This window comes from Mus musculus, chromosome 17 (assembly GCF_000001635.26).
Source record: "Mus musculus strain C57BL/6J chromosome 17, GRCm38.p6 C57BL/6J".
Lineage (NCBI taxonomy): Eukaryota > Metazoa > Chordata > Mammalia > Rodentia > Muridae > Mus > Mus musculus.
The window spans coordinates 6275078-6289399 of NC_000083.6; the positions used below are offsets into that span (position 1 = coordinate 6275078).

The following is a 14322-nucleotide window of genomic DNA, read 5'->3' on the forward strand; positions in this document are numbered from 1 at the left end:
TAGTTGGAGATGGAGGAGGAAATTCCTCCTTAACTTGTCCTGAGATAAGCCAGGACAAGCTGAGGTGTGGACAGAGACAAGACGCAGGGAGCAGCAAGAGCCAGGTGTGTCCCCGGTAGACACCTGTGTTGCAGAGAGCCCTGTAGCATGATTTGCTCATGTGCCTCGGTGTCTCCACAGACTTCCCCTCAGTAGAAGCAGTCCCTTGCGAAGCGGTCATGGCTGTAACATATGAAGGGCAGCAGGGCGTGGACAGTTTTGATTACGGCTGCAGTTGGGGATGGGGGTAGACTTTCCAATGAAGTCATGTTGTATTCCTCTGGGAGATAAGTCTGTGGCTGTAGACAGAGCTCAGAGCGTCCATAGGAATGGCCTGTTTCATTACATTTGGAAGATCTTCCAAGGATGTGCCAGCCCCAGCTTGGTCAGGCGTATAGGGCATGTTCGTGAGATCCCAAGTCAGGAGAGGTTGACAGACCTAGAGAGGGAAACTCCACGCCATAAAGGACAGCAGAGAGCCTTTGGGGGAGTGGGTGGGGTGGGGTCACAGAAGTCCTCCGCCCTGGAGAGGCAGGGATCCCTTCTCACTCCCTGGCATCTCACATTGGCTAAAGTGAACCACACACCGTAGTAGCTGGGGAATTTCAAGATCATGGTAGCCACAGAGTGGAGGTGAGTGTGGGCAGAACTGTGGGCCTCTGATTTTTACCTCACGGCCCTGCGTATAGCAGCTGCAGAAGTGGTCTTTGGTTGTTCTGACCCTGAAGGACAACAGGCTTCCCAGCCAGCTTGACATTTCAGCCGGTTGAGCTGGGCAGTTGGGATGCATCTGCCAGGCCGATCTCTGGTGGCTGGAATGGCTGTTCTGAGAAAGGACTGCTCTTTTCTCTCGGCTTTGGGACCGAGGCATCTCTTGCTTGTAAGTTATAGACTCAGAGTTTATCAAGGATAAGCTGAGGATTCTCAGCTATCAAACCCTTCAGATTGGGAGCTGGGAGAACCCTGGCTGGGATGGACGGGGCATCTTTTGCATGTGACCATCCTGTCTAGCCCAGTGCCCAGCTGAGCCCAGCACAGGTGGCTCCCTGGGGCTGCGACTCTCAGGCTCAGGGGTTAGTTTGCTATCCTGTGGCTTCTTCCCACTGATTTGGGGCATGATTGCTAAATCAGGGAACTTTTGCTTGGGTTTAAGTGGAGGCTTTTTTTTTTTTTTAAGTAAAAAAATGTGTGTGTGTAATGTATGTGTGTAGAGATGCGGAGGATCAAGGTTAGCATCGGGTGTTTTCTGTCTTCTGTCTCTCTCACCTTATTGTTTGTTTTGTTGTTGTTAATTGAAACAGCCTTTCACTGAACCCAGAGCTTGCTGAGTGCCCGTGATCTGTCTGTGCCCTTCAGCGTCAAGCTAAGCAGCCACTATCACGCCCAGCCTTAACATGGGCTCTGGGGATCTGAACTTGGGCCTCGCACTTGTATAACGAGCACTTTAGGCACTGGGCCATGTACCCAGCACCTCGGTGGAACACCTAGGAAGGGAAAATGGTGTGTGTGTGTGTGTGTGTGTGTGTGTGTGTGTGTGTGTGTGTGTTTGCGCATGCGCGTATGTGTACTCAAGCCAGTTAGTCCAGAGTTGTTTCTGCCTCCCCAGTGCTAGGCTTGCAGGTGTAATGCTGCGCCTGGCTATTTTATGTGAGTGACTGGTATTAAACATGGTTCCTCATGGTTCCTCTGCCGACTGAGCCAAAGTGGCTCTTGTCCTGGGAGGCAGGGAGGGGAGGCACATGTTATTTACATTTGACCCATGCCATCAAGCACTTCCTGAATGTCTGCTTTTTTCTCATCTGCTGAGTGACTGAGTTTAGGGTGTCAATGATGCCTTTGTGTGTTGAGATGAGATCTCTCAAGCCCTGGCTATCCTCATGCTTGCTATATATATATCAGGCTGGCCTCGATCCTACAGAGATCTTCTTCTCTGCTTCTGTCTCCAGAGTGCTGGGATTAAAGGCGTGCCCCATGGTGCCTGGCCAAATGATACACTTTTAATTCCAGGTTTAAAATCTAACCTTCCTTTGCTTTTCTCTGCCTCTAAGCCTCTGCTTTTAGCCGTTGGCCGAGGAGTTCTCCTTGTTGTTGATGTCTGACAACAGGACCCAGCCACTGAATACAGTGCAGTTGTAGTTCACAATGGCTCTGAGATCTCTGAAAGCCATTTTCAATCCATAGGAGAGTGGCAAAGACGCCACAGTTTCTGGATGGCCCTCTCCAGCCTCCCCTAGTCCCAGTGTCTCCTGGAGACCTGGCACATTTTTCTCAGTTGGCACGATTAATATGGGTGAGATACTGTTAGCGAACTCTGTTTGCACTGTTTCTGCCACCCAGTCCATTTAGCTTTGTGTAAATTTTGATTTCTACATGGAAATGTCTTATGCAGTTGCCTGGAAACCTTCCCTTCTTTACAGCATTAAAACAAACGTATATTCAAACACATAGTATAAAGAAATAGACAGCTGGGTCACAGAGATGGGACGAGAGGGACATTTGCTCTCCTGCCAGGACTCAGTTCCACGGGGCTTTTCCACACAGGGATTAACTGGGTCCTATTTCCTAAGGCCTCCTCCCTCTAGGAAAGCCATAGGTGCTGCCAGAGAGCATAGCAGTGACAAGCTGGGCAGGCCCGTCAGCCCCAGATCTCAGCTTCCCTGTAAACCCAGAGTGTGAACTGCAAAGCCCTGGGAAAGCCACATCTATCCTGAGGACCTGTAAAATGATTTTGGAAGTCGGAGCACAGCTGATTGAGAGCCAGAATTTCCTTCAGAGCTCAAATTCTCCAGTTGGCCATTTACCACCTACCTCTGTGTCCATTCTGACTTCCTTTTAACTGTCGGGCGAAACTTTTTCGATGTAGTAACAGATTGTACTGGCTAGTTGTATACAGCTTGACACAGCCTAGAGTCATCAGGGAAAGGAACCTCAATTGAGAAAATGCCTCCATAAGATTCTGCTGTAGAATCAGTGACTGGGGGTGGGCCAGCCCATCGTGAGTGGTGCCATCCATGGGCTGGTAGTCCTGGGTTCTATAAGAAAGCAGGCTGAGAAAGTATCCAAGGAGCTAAAGAGATCTGCAACCCTGTAGGTGCAACAACATTAAGAACTAACCAGTACCCCGGAGCTCTTGACTCTAGCTACATATGTATCAAAAGATGGCCTAGTCGGCCATCACTGGAAAGAGAGGCCCATCGGACACACAAACTTTATATGCCCCAGTACAGGGAGAAAGCCAGGGCCAAAAAAATGAGAATGGGTGGGTAGGGAAGTGGGGGGGAGGGTATAGGGGACTTTTGGGATAACATTGGAAATGTCATTGAGGAAAATACGTAATAAATAAAATAATAATAATAATAAAAAGAAAAAAAAAGCAGGCTGACTGGGCCCTGGGGAACAAGCCAGTAAGCAGCACCCCTCCATGGCCTCTGCATCAGCTCCTGCCTCTAGGTTTCTGCCCTGTTTGAGTTCCAGTCCTGGGTTCCTTTAATGATGAGCAGTGATGTGGAAGTGGAAACCACTTTCTACAATATACACCCTTTCCTCCCCGAGCTGCTTTGGCCATGGTGTTCATCACAGCAATCGTGACCCTAACTAAGACACAGACCATTAGGCTCCACCAATCCCAAAGCGAAGAATATCATCATGGCATCTGAAGCCGACAGCAGGGATTTCCTGTTACAATGTGACCTGCCTGCCTAGTGGCCCCACTGATGTACTTGGTAAATGTTTTGACTGATAAAAGTTGATGTAGCTGATAAATGTATGCTGGAACATAACATCATCAAAGCAGCATGAATCCCGGTACCTGGTCCACGGTCACTCACCTTTAGCTCAGAATAAACTCTCTCTTACCACCCTTTGGAGAGAGCTGTGTTTTAAAGAAATCTGGCCCCATCCCAGAGGCCAGTTCCAGCTGATAGCACAAGGCCCTCGGGGCCCAAATTTGAGCCAGCAGCACATTGACCAGTTTCTCTATCATGCCAACAGAATGGTTTATGGGTCCCCTCGGGGAATGCAGTCCCACGGATGCCTTGGAGGCTCCACTTGGTCTCTCACCAAGTGAACAGCGTAGACAGCCAGAAGTCTGAAAGTCAGCCAGCCTGAGAACTGACTGGGTGGCTGCACAGGCCTTGCAGGGTTAGCAGTGCCACATGTCAGAGTGGCGATGGCTCCCAAGCCTCACCTTTGTGTGGAGACCGCCCAGCCCCAACGCTCACTTCCCGCCTGCTATCCGGAATTTCAGGCACTCGTGGAAGGGAGTGGGTGTGTACCCTGAGCACAAGTCAACCTTTCTCTGTGTTCCCAGGCCACGCCTCTACCTGGGTTGATTCAGATTTCCTGTTGCTTTCAGCTCCCAAGACAAGTACCAGGCTGAAAGTGAGCCCCTAGCTCCTCCCTAGGGGGCTGGCCGCCTCTTTAGACCTCTAGTGAGGTTGGCCACTTCCTATCACACTGTTTTTTTTATTAGTGAAGCTAACTGGAGTGCAAGCACAGTTCAGACCTTGGCCATTCTGCAGGGCACGGTAGCCTCTTGGTTTGCCTCTCTAATAACGCAACATGGAACACTGAGGAGGACTTTTTTGTTTTAAAGATGTATTTTCATTTTTAAATTCTGTGTGTGCACATATATGTTTGGGGAGTAGGGGTCAGAGGTATGTGTCATTTTGCCCACTGGGGCCAAGAGGGCCTCAGATCTCTTGGCGCTAGAGTCACAGGCTATTGTGAGCCACCTGGTGTGGGGTTCTGGGAACTGGACTCAGGTCTTTTGCTAGATAGAGCAGTACGAGATCTCGACTGCCGAGCCATCTCTCCAGTGTCCCCACGCGCCATGCTCTGTTCTGAGGGAATGTGTAGGTGTATACTGGAGTCAGTCCTGTGAACGGCTTCGGTATTCCTGTAGATGACAGAAGCTTGTCACCCTGATGAAGGGAGGGATTCAGAAGCAGGCTTCTGGGAAGGCTGGGCTGCTCTTCACCAGGCTGAGGGTCTTTGGCCGGATCTCAAGCTATGAGGGACCCTGAGCCTAAGCTTGGGGCCGGATGGAGATGGCTGGTGCCTCTGGTCCTTGGGATTCTCAGTGATAGCTCTCCGATGCAGGGAGTCAAGGCTCCTTGTTGGTCTGAGCTATGGCTCTCCTCTGGCAGCTATGAGTAGGCTATGTAAAAGGTTATGCCACCTCTGTGGTGTGGTGACATTTCTCCCTGGCATGGGAACCCCAGTATTCATTCTCCCACCACATGAAGTGAGTCTGTCTGTCCTGCAGGAGGCAGGCCAGAGTGGCAGTGGCTCTGATGTACAGGAATGATCCGTTCCAGAGGTGACCAAGCCCAGCAGTCAGGGGTGGTCAGCTGGCTTGGGAGCCGGCGTGCTTCCGAGGCCAGCACTGTGCTGGGGAGATGCCGGCCTCGTGCAGCCTGGGTGGTGGCACTGGCGTGGGCAGGGCCCTGACCATCCTCACTCCCGGCTTCTTCCCTACAGGTTGGCACCCATGCGGCTCTATACGCTCTCCAAGCGCCACTTCGTCCTTGTGTTTGTTGTCTTCTTCATCTGTTTTGGACTGACCGTCTTCGTCGGCATCGAGGGTAAGTCTGCCTTTTAATCGTTTTTCCTCTTACAGCACTTAGGATCGGTTCAACCCGCCCGCCCTCAGTGTGAAGGGAGATGTGCCTTCTCTCTGAGCCCGCAGGGCAGAGCGTGGTTACACCCTGCACCTTGTCTTCTCGGGAGGCCTAGCAGGCATGCTGGGTAATGTCAGCATGCTGTTCACAGCTCAGGGCCCTGGATCAGTTTGCTGGGCCTGGCAGCTGCTGCTACCTGCCATTTATTTGAATAATAATAATAATAATAATAATAATAATAATAATAATAATAAATTCATTATTATTATTTTCTCTTCCCCTGTTTCTCCTTTTCCTCCTCCTCCTCTTCCTCCTCCTCCTCCTCCTCCTCCTCCTCTTCCTTCTCCTCTTTAAAAAAGCCAACCTGGCTTTGAACTTGCTTTGTAACCCACTGAAACATTTCTAGAGTCATATGTCCTGGGGAATCCAGCACCCACTGTCTAAGGGGGATACAGGCCTTGTGAAGATCTAGGTGAATGGGGCTGGGGGTGCAGGGAAATTTGTCTGGTGACCCCAAGCTCCAGGACCCTGTGAAAATCACTGGGCATTAGAAACTGCCCAATAATTTGTAGCTCTGACACATCCTCTGGAAAGGCTAGCCTATTTTTGTTGTGGTGGGTGGTGGTGGTGGTGGTATTATGTGTCTGTATGTCCAGATGTTGGTGTCAGATGTCTGTGCCTGTATCTGTGTATGTCCAGATGTTGATGTCTGTGCCTATATCTGTGTGTCTGTGTGTCCAGATGTTGGTGTCACATGTCTTCCCCTGTTATTTGTCACCTTGTATATTAAGGCAGGGTCTCTCACTTGAACCCAGAGCTCACTGATTCAGCCTGTCCAGCCAGTCAGCTCGCTCTGGGGATGCCACTCTGCCTTCCGAGCCCTGGCATCTAGGCAGGTCTCTTCCTGCACAGCCTTTGCTTGGGTGCCAGGGTGTCAGGTCTAGTCCTCATACTGGTGCCTCACGCTCTTGGCCGGCTGAGCTGTTTCCCCAGCCCCCAACTTCCCTTTATACAGCCATAAAACAGCCACGGAAGCTGAATGGTCTTCCCAAGGTTTCAGGGGCTGGGGCTGTGTCTTTCCCCACCATGGGCAGCAGAAGCCAGCTTTGGCAAGAGAGTGCTCTCCTTCGTTTCTTTTCCTTTCTTTTTAAGTAAGCTAGCATGCTCATTGAGGGTGGATTGCATTCGCTCTTCTGAATGATGCATGTAACACTGAGTGTGGATTGCATTAAGCCTCAGTTTTATATCCCAGGGGTGTTTGTGTCTCAGAAATCGAGGGTGGGAGATTGACATGCTTCTTGCCTTGTGGTAATGAAAAGGGCACAGTTGTCACAATAGCGACTACCGACAACTTCTCCTCCTTGCTGTTAAGTCACTAAGGGATTAAGTCACAGCAGTTCTCTCCATCGTAACTGTTACCAGGGCTCACCCATTGTCACCTGCATCTTAACCTGCCCTTTCACACGGGTAGGGAGGCATCAGTATTGCGTGCAGTCTCTGTGAGACATTAGCCAGCTTTTGTTTCCTCAAACAGCTATGTCTCAGACACCCTGACTATATTCAGCCTTTGAGATGAAGGTGGAAGTTGGTGCCCCAAAGCCAATACATGGGGCACAAGAGTTTCATCGCTTTCTCTCATGTGCAGATTACTATGCATCTTCTAGAGAAAGAGAAACAATAGGGAATACATATGTGCATATGTATGCACACACATATATATGCATACATGTGTATCCACTATATTATAATTACATCTCACTACTGTATACAATCATAATATATAATATAATCATTACAAACAATGGTATTTATCTTAAAGTGTAAGTGAATTACACTATAAATAATTGTCGGTATTATTACTAGATACAATATATTGCTAGATATGTAATATAATTATGAGATATAGCATATATTATATAATCATATATGATATTATTCTTATATCTATGTGAAGTAAAGGAACTGGAGCATGCGATTTGGGATATTAAGACATCTGCAGGTCTCTAGTCAGCAAATGGGAGCCAGTCAGGGTCCAGGGGCCCAAGACCCAATGGGTTGATTGTGTGAGCCCAGTTCAGGTCTGAGTCTCACAACAGGAGACTAAGGTTCCTACTGAAGATGGGTGACCAAGTTCTCCTTAGCTATCTGTTCAGCTCTTTGCTCACTTTCCCTGCATAGGGCGGTCTGCTTTATTCAGTCGACTGGCTGAACCATGAGAATCTTACCCAGTTGTCCCTCAGAGACTTGTGACAGCCATGTTTAACCAAACACCTTGCCATCCACGCCCTATGACCCACTGAGATTAACACGTGAAGTTAACTGTTGTTAACACTCTCCTCTTAATTACTTTATGTGGCAGTGCTATATTGGAGAGCAGGGGTAGATTAGGGACTGCTCTGTTACTACCTTATTCTGCAGACATGGGAACTGAGGCCCAGAGCGACTAGCTAGCTTAGCGTCCAGGTTCTTCAGGTACTGGTTGCTAAGTCTCTCCGAGAAGCCAGAGACAGTGTGGAGTCCGCTTGGGAAGCTCTTCCTATACGGAGACATCCTCACAGGATTTGCAGGCGCCTCTGAGACATGGCCTTGTACCGGTCAAGGTCCACACACTACACCAGCACGGTCTGAGTTGGATGGAGGAATGTTGGCAGCAAGCTGGGGCAGCCACGGAGGCAGCAGAGAATTGGCATCCCAAGCTGAGAATGATTTTCTTTTAATTTACTTTAAAAAGAGAGTCTCACTGTGTAGACCCTGACTTCCAGGTGCCATAGCATTGCCTTTAAAGACAAAACCGACTGATAAATAATAAAATATGGCTCACCAAAAGAAAAAAATTATAAGTACATCAGACTCTATCCTTGAAACCATGTGACAGATCTGCTAGACAGAACAGAGGCTGTGATAGCCGTCATAGAGAGTAAGAGGAAAGATCCAGAGAGCATTAGGGGATGCCGGGAAGGGAAGAGAAACTAAAAGGAAATTCTGGACCTAAAAAGTACCATAGTGAATTAAAATGTCCACTGGATGGGTGAATCAGATTGGAACAGGCCAAGGGGAAGCATCTACAAACCCGAAGATAGGCTGACTGGCATGTTTGAGTCTGGGGAGCAGAATGGAAATGATCGGAGATATTGAACAGAGCCTCCAGGGCCTTTGGGCCACCAGCAAGTAATCCATACACAGGTTGTGAGTCTCAGGAGAAGGCAAGAGGGCAGGGAGAATAGTTGCCAATTTGAACGAAAGGTGAATATGCAGGAAGTTTAATGAGCTGCCGTGGTCTAACTTCAGAGTCTCCTACCAAGACACTACAGCCTACACCAGACAGAATCCCGACCAGAGCAAGAAAGAGGGACTCACTACAGACAGGCAGTCCTCGGTGAGGTTGCCAGCACGGGTCTCAGCTCAGTCATACCGGGCAAAAGACAGACTGATGCATTGAAAATGCTCAGAGTTCTCAACCAGGAATCCTGCTGCAAAACTGTTCTTCAAGCAGGAGGTGGAGCTCGCGTGTGCTGGCTCACGCCTGAATTCCTAGAACTTGGATGTCTGAGGTCAGGCAAGGCTAAATAGCAAGACCTTGTCTCTAGATGAGAAAGTGGGGGTGAAAGGAAGATGTCCCCAGGAAGCTAAAGCCACAGGGCCAAAGGAGCAGCTGCCACTACACCTGTGCTGCAGGCAGAGCCGCGGGTTCCAACACAGCAAGTCCAGCAAAGGCGACGTTAGTAATTATAAAAGCTCATGTCATTCTGATATCAGTGTGAAAACCCACTCTCATTTTCCCATTGCTTGAAGGCCTGCATGTTTACAATGAGAATGTGAAAGCTGCTATTCCAGTAAGCGTGCAAGTCCACACTTTGGTTCCTACGTAAGAGACTTAATTGTTAACATTATTTTATTGGTTTGGATATAAAATAACAAATAAGTGGGAGAGTACTTGACTACCTAGCACATTCGAGGCCATGGGTTTGATTCTCAGCACCTCTCCCGGTGATGTGCAAGCTGTGTATGTGTCTGTGTGTGTGTCTGTATGTCTGTATGTGCATATCTGTTCAGAAAGATCATGTCACAATTGTAACATGAAAGATGAGACAGAGTATTTATATATTGTCATATTAAGCTGTTAGAAACTCCAGTCAGACTATGACTTTGGGTGTCAAGTGCGGAACAAAAAAGCTGTGGGGCCGATGGGAAACAAATGTGCAGGAAACAGAAATATAGAGGAACTGGCATGAGCCCTCCTAATGAGTAACTAAATATAAGGTGATTAAATCCTCCGATTAAAAGGCAGAGCTAGACTAGACTGAAAACACTACATGAGGGGTTGGAGAGATGGCTCAGAGGTTAAGGGCATTTGCTGAGAAACCATGAGGACCTGAGTTCAGATCCTAGCACCTGCCTGCATCCCCATTCCTGCTGGTGGGGAGAGATGGAGACGTAGCAATCACTGGAGGCTCGCTGACTTCCATCCTCCTTGGAAAATGTGAGTTCTAGGTTCAGGGAGAGACCCTGCCTCAGAGGACCGCCATCAGAAGTGAGAGAGGAAGACACCAGTGCTCTTCTCCCTGGCCTCTGCACACACATAGGTATTTATACCTCCCCTGTATGTGTACATCACGCATACTCCGTGACACACGTGTGCACATGCACAAATATGACACAGACCGTATTTTGTCTACAGAAGCCTTATTTTCTAACCAGGGACAACGTACAGGTTGAAGAGAAAGGGTAGAACAAATATCGCATACAAGTAGTATTTACGGTTTTTTTTTTTTTTTTTTTTTTTTTGGTTTTTCAAGATAGGGTTTCTCTGTATAGTCCTGGCTGTCCTGGAACTCTGTCCATGCCTGGCTGTGGCACACGCCTTTAATCCCAGCACTTGGGAGGCAGAGGCAGGCAGATTTCTGAGTTTGAGGCCAGCCTGGTCTACAAAGTGAGTTCCAGAGCTACACAGAGAAACCCTGTATAGAAAAACCAAAAAAAAAGAAGAAGAAGAAGAAGAAGAAGAAGAAGAAGAAGAAGAAGAAGAAGAGAAGAAGAAGAGCTCTCAGCTTTTCTTGCTTATCTGTCAGGGAGGGGCCTAGTGAATCTGGTCAGTTTCAGGGACTTCCTGAAGCTATTTCGAGCTATTTACTTTCTGTTTAAAGCAGTGGTCCTCAACCTTCCTAATACTGCTATCCTTTAATACATAGTTCCTCATGTTGTGGTGATCCCCAACCATAAAATTATTTTCCTCGCTACTTTATAACTAATTTTATTACTGTAAATATCTGATATGTGACCCCTATGAAAGGGTCGTTCACAGCCCACAGACAGGTTGAGAACCACTGGCTTAAAGAGCTTCCCTGCAAGAATATATTACACAGCAATGGCTCAGTGGGTAAAGCCAGAGGCCTGCTTGCTGCCAACCCCCCAACTCCATAGGAGGTCACCAACTACCTTGCATAGTCCTCTGATCACTTATGTGCACACACTATGGCACATATGCAAACAAAAAGGAAAAAGAAAAAAATTAGACAACTTAGACACATTACTGCATGAGTCATGAGTACCCTGTACTAAATTAAATAAACCAGTCACAAACAGATAGTACGGTGTGACCCCACCTAGCTGAGGTACACAGAGATGCCTGCTGGGCACAGGGAGGGGTAGCGGGGAGCTTACTAGTGCAGACTGAGTTTTACAAGATGGGTGACCGTGTCTACACAGCACAGAGTCCTGAGTCCTGCTGAATTGTACTCTACAATGTGCTTAAAATCGTAGGCTCTGTAATCGCTGTAAAATTAGGGGAGAAAGAACTTAATGAAACATTGATTTCAAAAAAGCCATATGTTTCGCTCCTGCTTAGTGTTTCTAGACAACTAGGTTAATTGGAGGAGTTCATTAACTAGTCTTCTTTTCTTAGTAATGTTTCATTGGGGCTATGTACAATAGAAAGAGTGTTGGGGAAAGTCTGGCGATCTCACATTGCTTGCTGATCTTTCCACCTTAATGCGCATGGAAGCTGTGTCACACGGCAGAGCGTCTACTGTGTTGGCTATTTGACCTGGTTACATAAAATCTCTTTTTTAAAATGGGGCCAGGTACGAGAGAGCTTTCTGTCTAATGTGTAAGTCTTGCATTTAATTTGATTACAGAATCAGTAAGTTATCCACTTTAATCCCTCGCTCCCCTTCTCTTTGTTGCTCTAGGACCCAGAGTGATCGAGACTTTGCCTGCTAATTATTCACTCAATAGTAGCAAAAAGGTAAGAGGTACTGAGCTGTAAGAATCGGGTGGTGTTCATCACACACTTCACCCTGATGAGAGCCTGCTGAGGATAGACTGCTCAGCCTGCTCCGCCAGCACACAGTTCTTGTTTCACAGTTGGGGTCCTGTCCACTGAAATTCCCTTGTTAGCGTCCTCTCGGTGTCTTAGGGGGGATGGTGGTGGAAGGACACTGTGTCCCCCTGACAGAACTACAGCTCACTTCCAAGCGTCCTTAACTCATGCTGACTGCTTATGTGGGATACCCTGCTGCACTCACTGTGATGGCACAATGATGACTTAGGCATCTGATCCTTTCCTTTAAAAAGCTTAATTTGTATATGTGCACTCATGCACATGTATGTGGAGGCCAGAGGCTAGCCACAGGTTAGGTCCTCAGAAGCTATCAGCTGGGTTTTGTTATGTCGTTTCTTTGTTTGTTTGTTTGTTTGTTTTTTGAGCTGAGTGTCTCTCGCTGGGACTTGGCCTTGCCCGCTAGGCTGGCTGGCCAGTGAGCCTAGGAATCCTCCTGTCTGTACCTCCCCAGAGCTGGGATTACAACTGTGCGCCACCTGGCCTGATGGATGCCGGGTGGGTGTGGGGGCGGGGGCATGGACCTCTGGTGCCCTTGCTTGCATGGGAGGCACTTAATGGCTGACCTCTCTCTGTTTGTCTAAGGTAGGACCTGTTCCCTGTTAGTTCCAATAGCAGCGGCTCTCTTTGTTGGTTGAGATTCCCTGCATGAGGGCAGCTTAAATGAAAGTCTGCTGGCCCCTATTTAAATGTTCCTTGATTTATCATCACCTTTATCAAAAACAAGTCCTTCCAATTGGAGAAGTATCCAGTCTATAGCTGAATATGCTCCCGGGTCTTCAGAGCGCCACGCTGCGTGTGCCTTCACAGTCGTTTGTCCGTCCTCCTGTCTCCAGCCTGCCTACCTATTAGGGTCTCTTCTTACAATTTCTGATTTGTTTTGAGGCATTGGTCTCTTGGTTAGCCTAGAACTTGATATGTAGATCAGGCTGGCCCTGAACTCACAAAATTGCACCTGCCTCTGCCTTCTGAGTGCTAGCATTTTTCACAGTGCCTGGCTCCCTTACGATTTTTACAGTATACAGTTCTCTGCCACTGCCACCCTGGAGCCACCTCTGGGTAGCCAGCCTTCGAGGCCTCTTTGCATTCCTCGTCGTATTGAGCTCTGAGGCAGAGGGTCTGATTTGAAGGGGCACCACCATGAGGTTTCTTGACAGTTGTGGGTCTCATAGTCCCTGCCTCTCAGGGTCTCTCTCTGTGACAGGGAGAGTAACGGTCATCCCGTGGAACTCAGAGCTTCTAAAAAAAACATTCTGCTTCAGAAAGACAACTTTCCTGTCTAATAGTTTTCACTCCCCAATGGCTTTCAGACAAGTGTGGTCCCAGAAAGTTTGGTAGAGACTCTGTTAGCCTGAAAACAAGACAAGACATTCACCTCTGCAGATGAAGCGTTCAAATAATTCTGGCTGTGGGAACGTAGGTAGGCACCTTCACCAGCTTCCTCCACAGCCTTGGCCATGGGAAACCACTGTGGTGTTTACAGGAGACAGACACTGTAGATGACCATTGTCACACGGCCAGCCGTCTCAGTTAACTCCGCTGGCAGGTTGACATCAGGCAGCGATGTCTGACCCCAATCACAGCACCACAGAGATGCGACATCTGTAGCCTATCACGGCTTACAGAGATGCGATGTCCACAGCCAATCACAGTACTACAGAGATGAGGATACTGTGAACATGGACAGTTCTCTGCTGTCTTGTACCATCGCACGAAGGCAGTGCAGCCAGGCCTCTGTAGGAAGCTAGTTCCTTGTGCTCTGCAAGAGAAAGCTGACCCAGCTCTGTCAGGGCTTGAAAGCTGAGCTGTGTGCAAAGTGTTTGTTTTATACTTTATGATGAGGTATTCAGGGAGTGTGTGAACAGGTCATGTGATTACTTTGTTTTGTTTTTTTTTTTCCTTCTGCTTCAGCTAAAGACAGTTATACCTTCAAACCCACTGTCCACATATAACCAACAACTATGGCTGATGTGCGTTGTGGAGCTGGAGCCCTCAGAAGGTATTTGGGGTGGCTTGTTGTTTTTAGTGTAAACTCTCACTCCAAAGAGGTGGAAAAGACTTTACATTGTCTGGGCACATGCTATCAGGTCCATGTAGGAAGATGGCCACGCCTTACATTAGAAAAATGCGTCCCAAGGTGAGCCAGGGTGCTCGTCTGTAGGGTGTGGGCAGCTGAGAAAGCATCGCGTCCTGACACCCCAAGGCATGCTTTGGATCCCTAGGGATGCTCGGTACCCGTGTGGACAGTTTGACTTGGGGAGAGGGAGTATCGTGGGGTAGAAGCCAGGGCTACCACTGCACGTGCTGGGCCTGTTCAGTCGGCAG

At 48.3% G+C, this 14322-nt stretch overlaps 1 protein-coding gene across 8 annotated transcripts in view; it reads left to right on the top strand.

Moving 5' to 3' along the window:
• Window positions 1-14322, top strand: part of Tmem181a (transmembrane protein 181A) — a 51589-nt gene that overhangs the window by 18352 nt on the left and 18915 nt on the right. For all 8 annotated transcript variants that reach the window (XR_876333.2, XR_003952212.1, XM_030250141.1 and 5 more), the window contains exons 2-4: window positions 5521-5624; window positions 11849-11904; window positions 13909-13996. Coding sequence is in view for 5 of the 8 variants with exons in the window: in XM_030250141.1 (XP_030106001.1) it covers window positions 5521-5624; window positions 11849-11904; window positions 13909-13996 (248 nt within the window). In the remaining 3 variants the exon portion in view is untranslated. The remainder of the gene's footprint in view (window positions 1-5520; window positions 5625-11848; window positions 11905-13908; window positions 13997-14322) is intronic.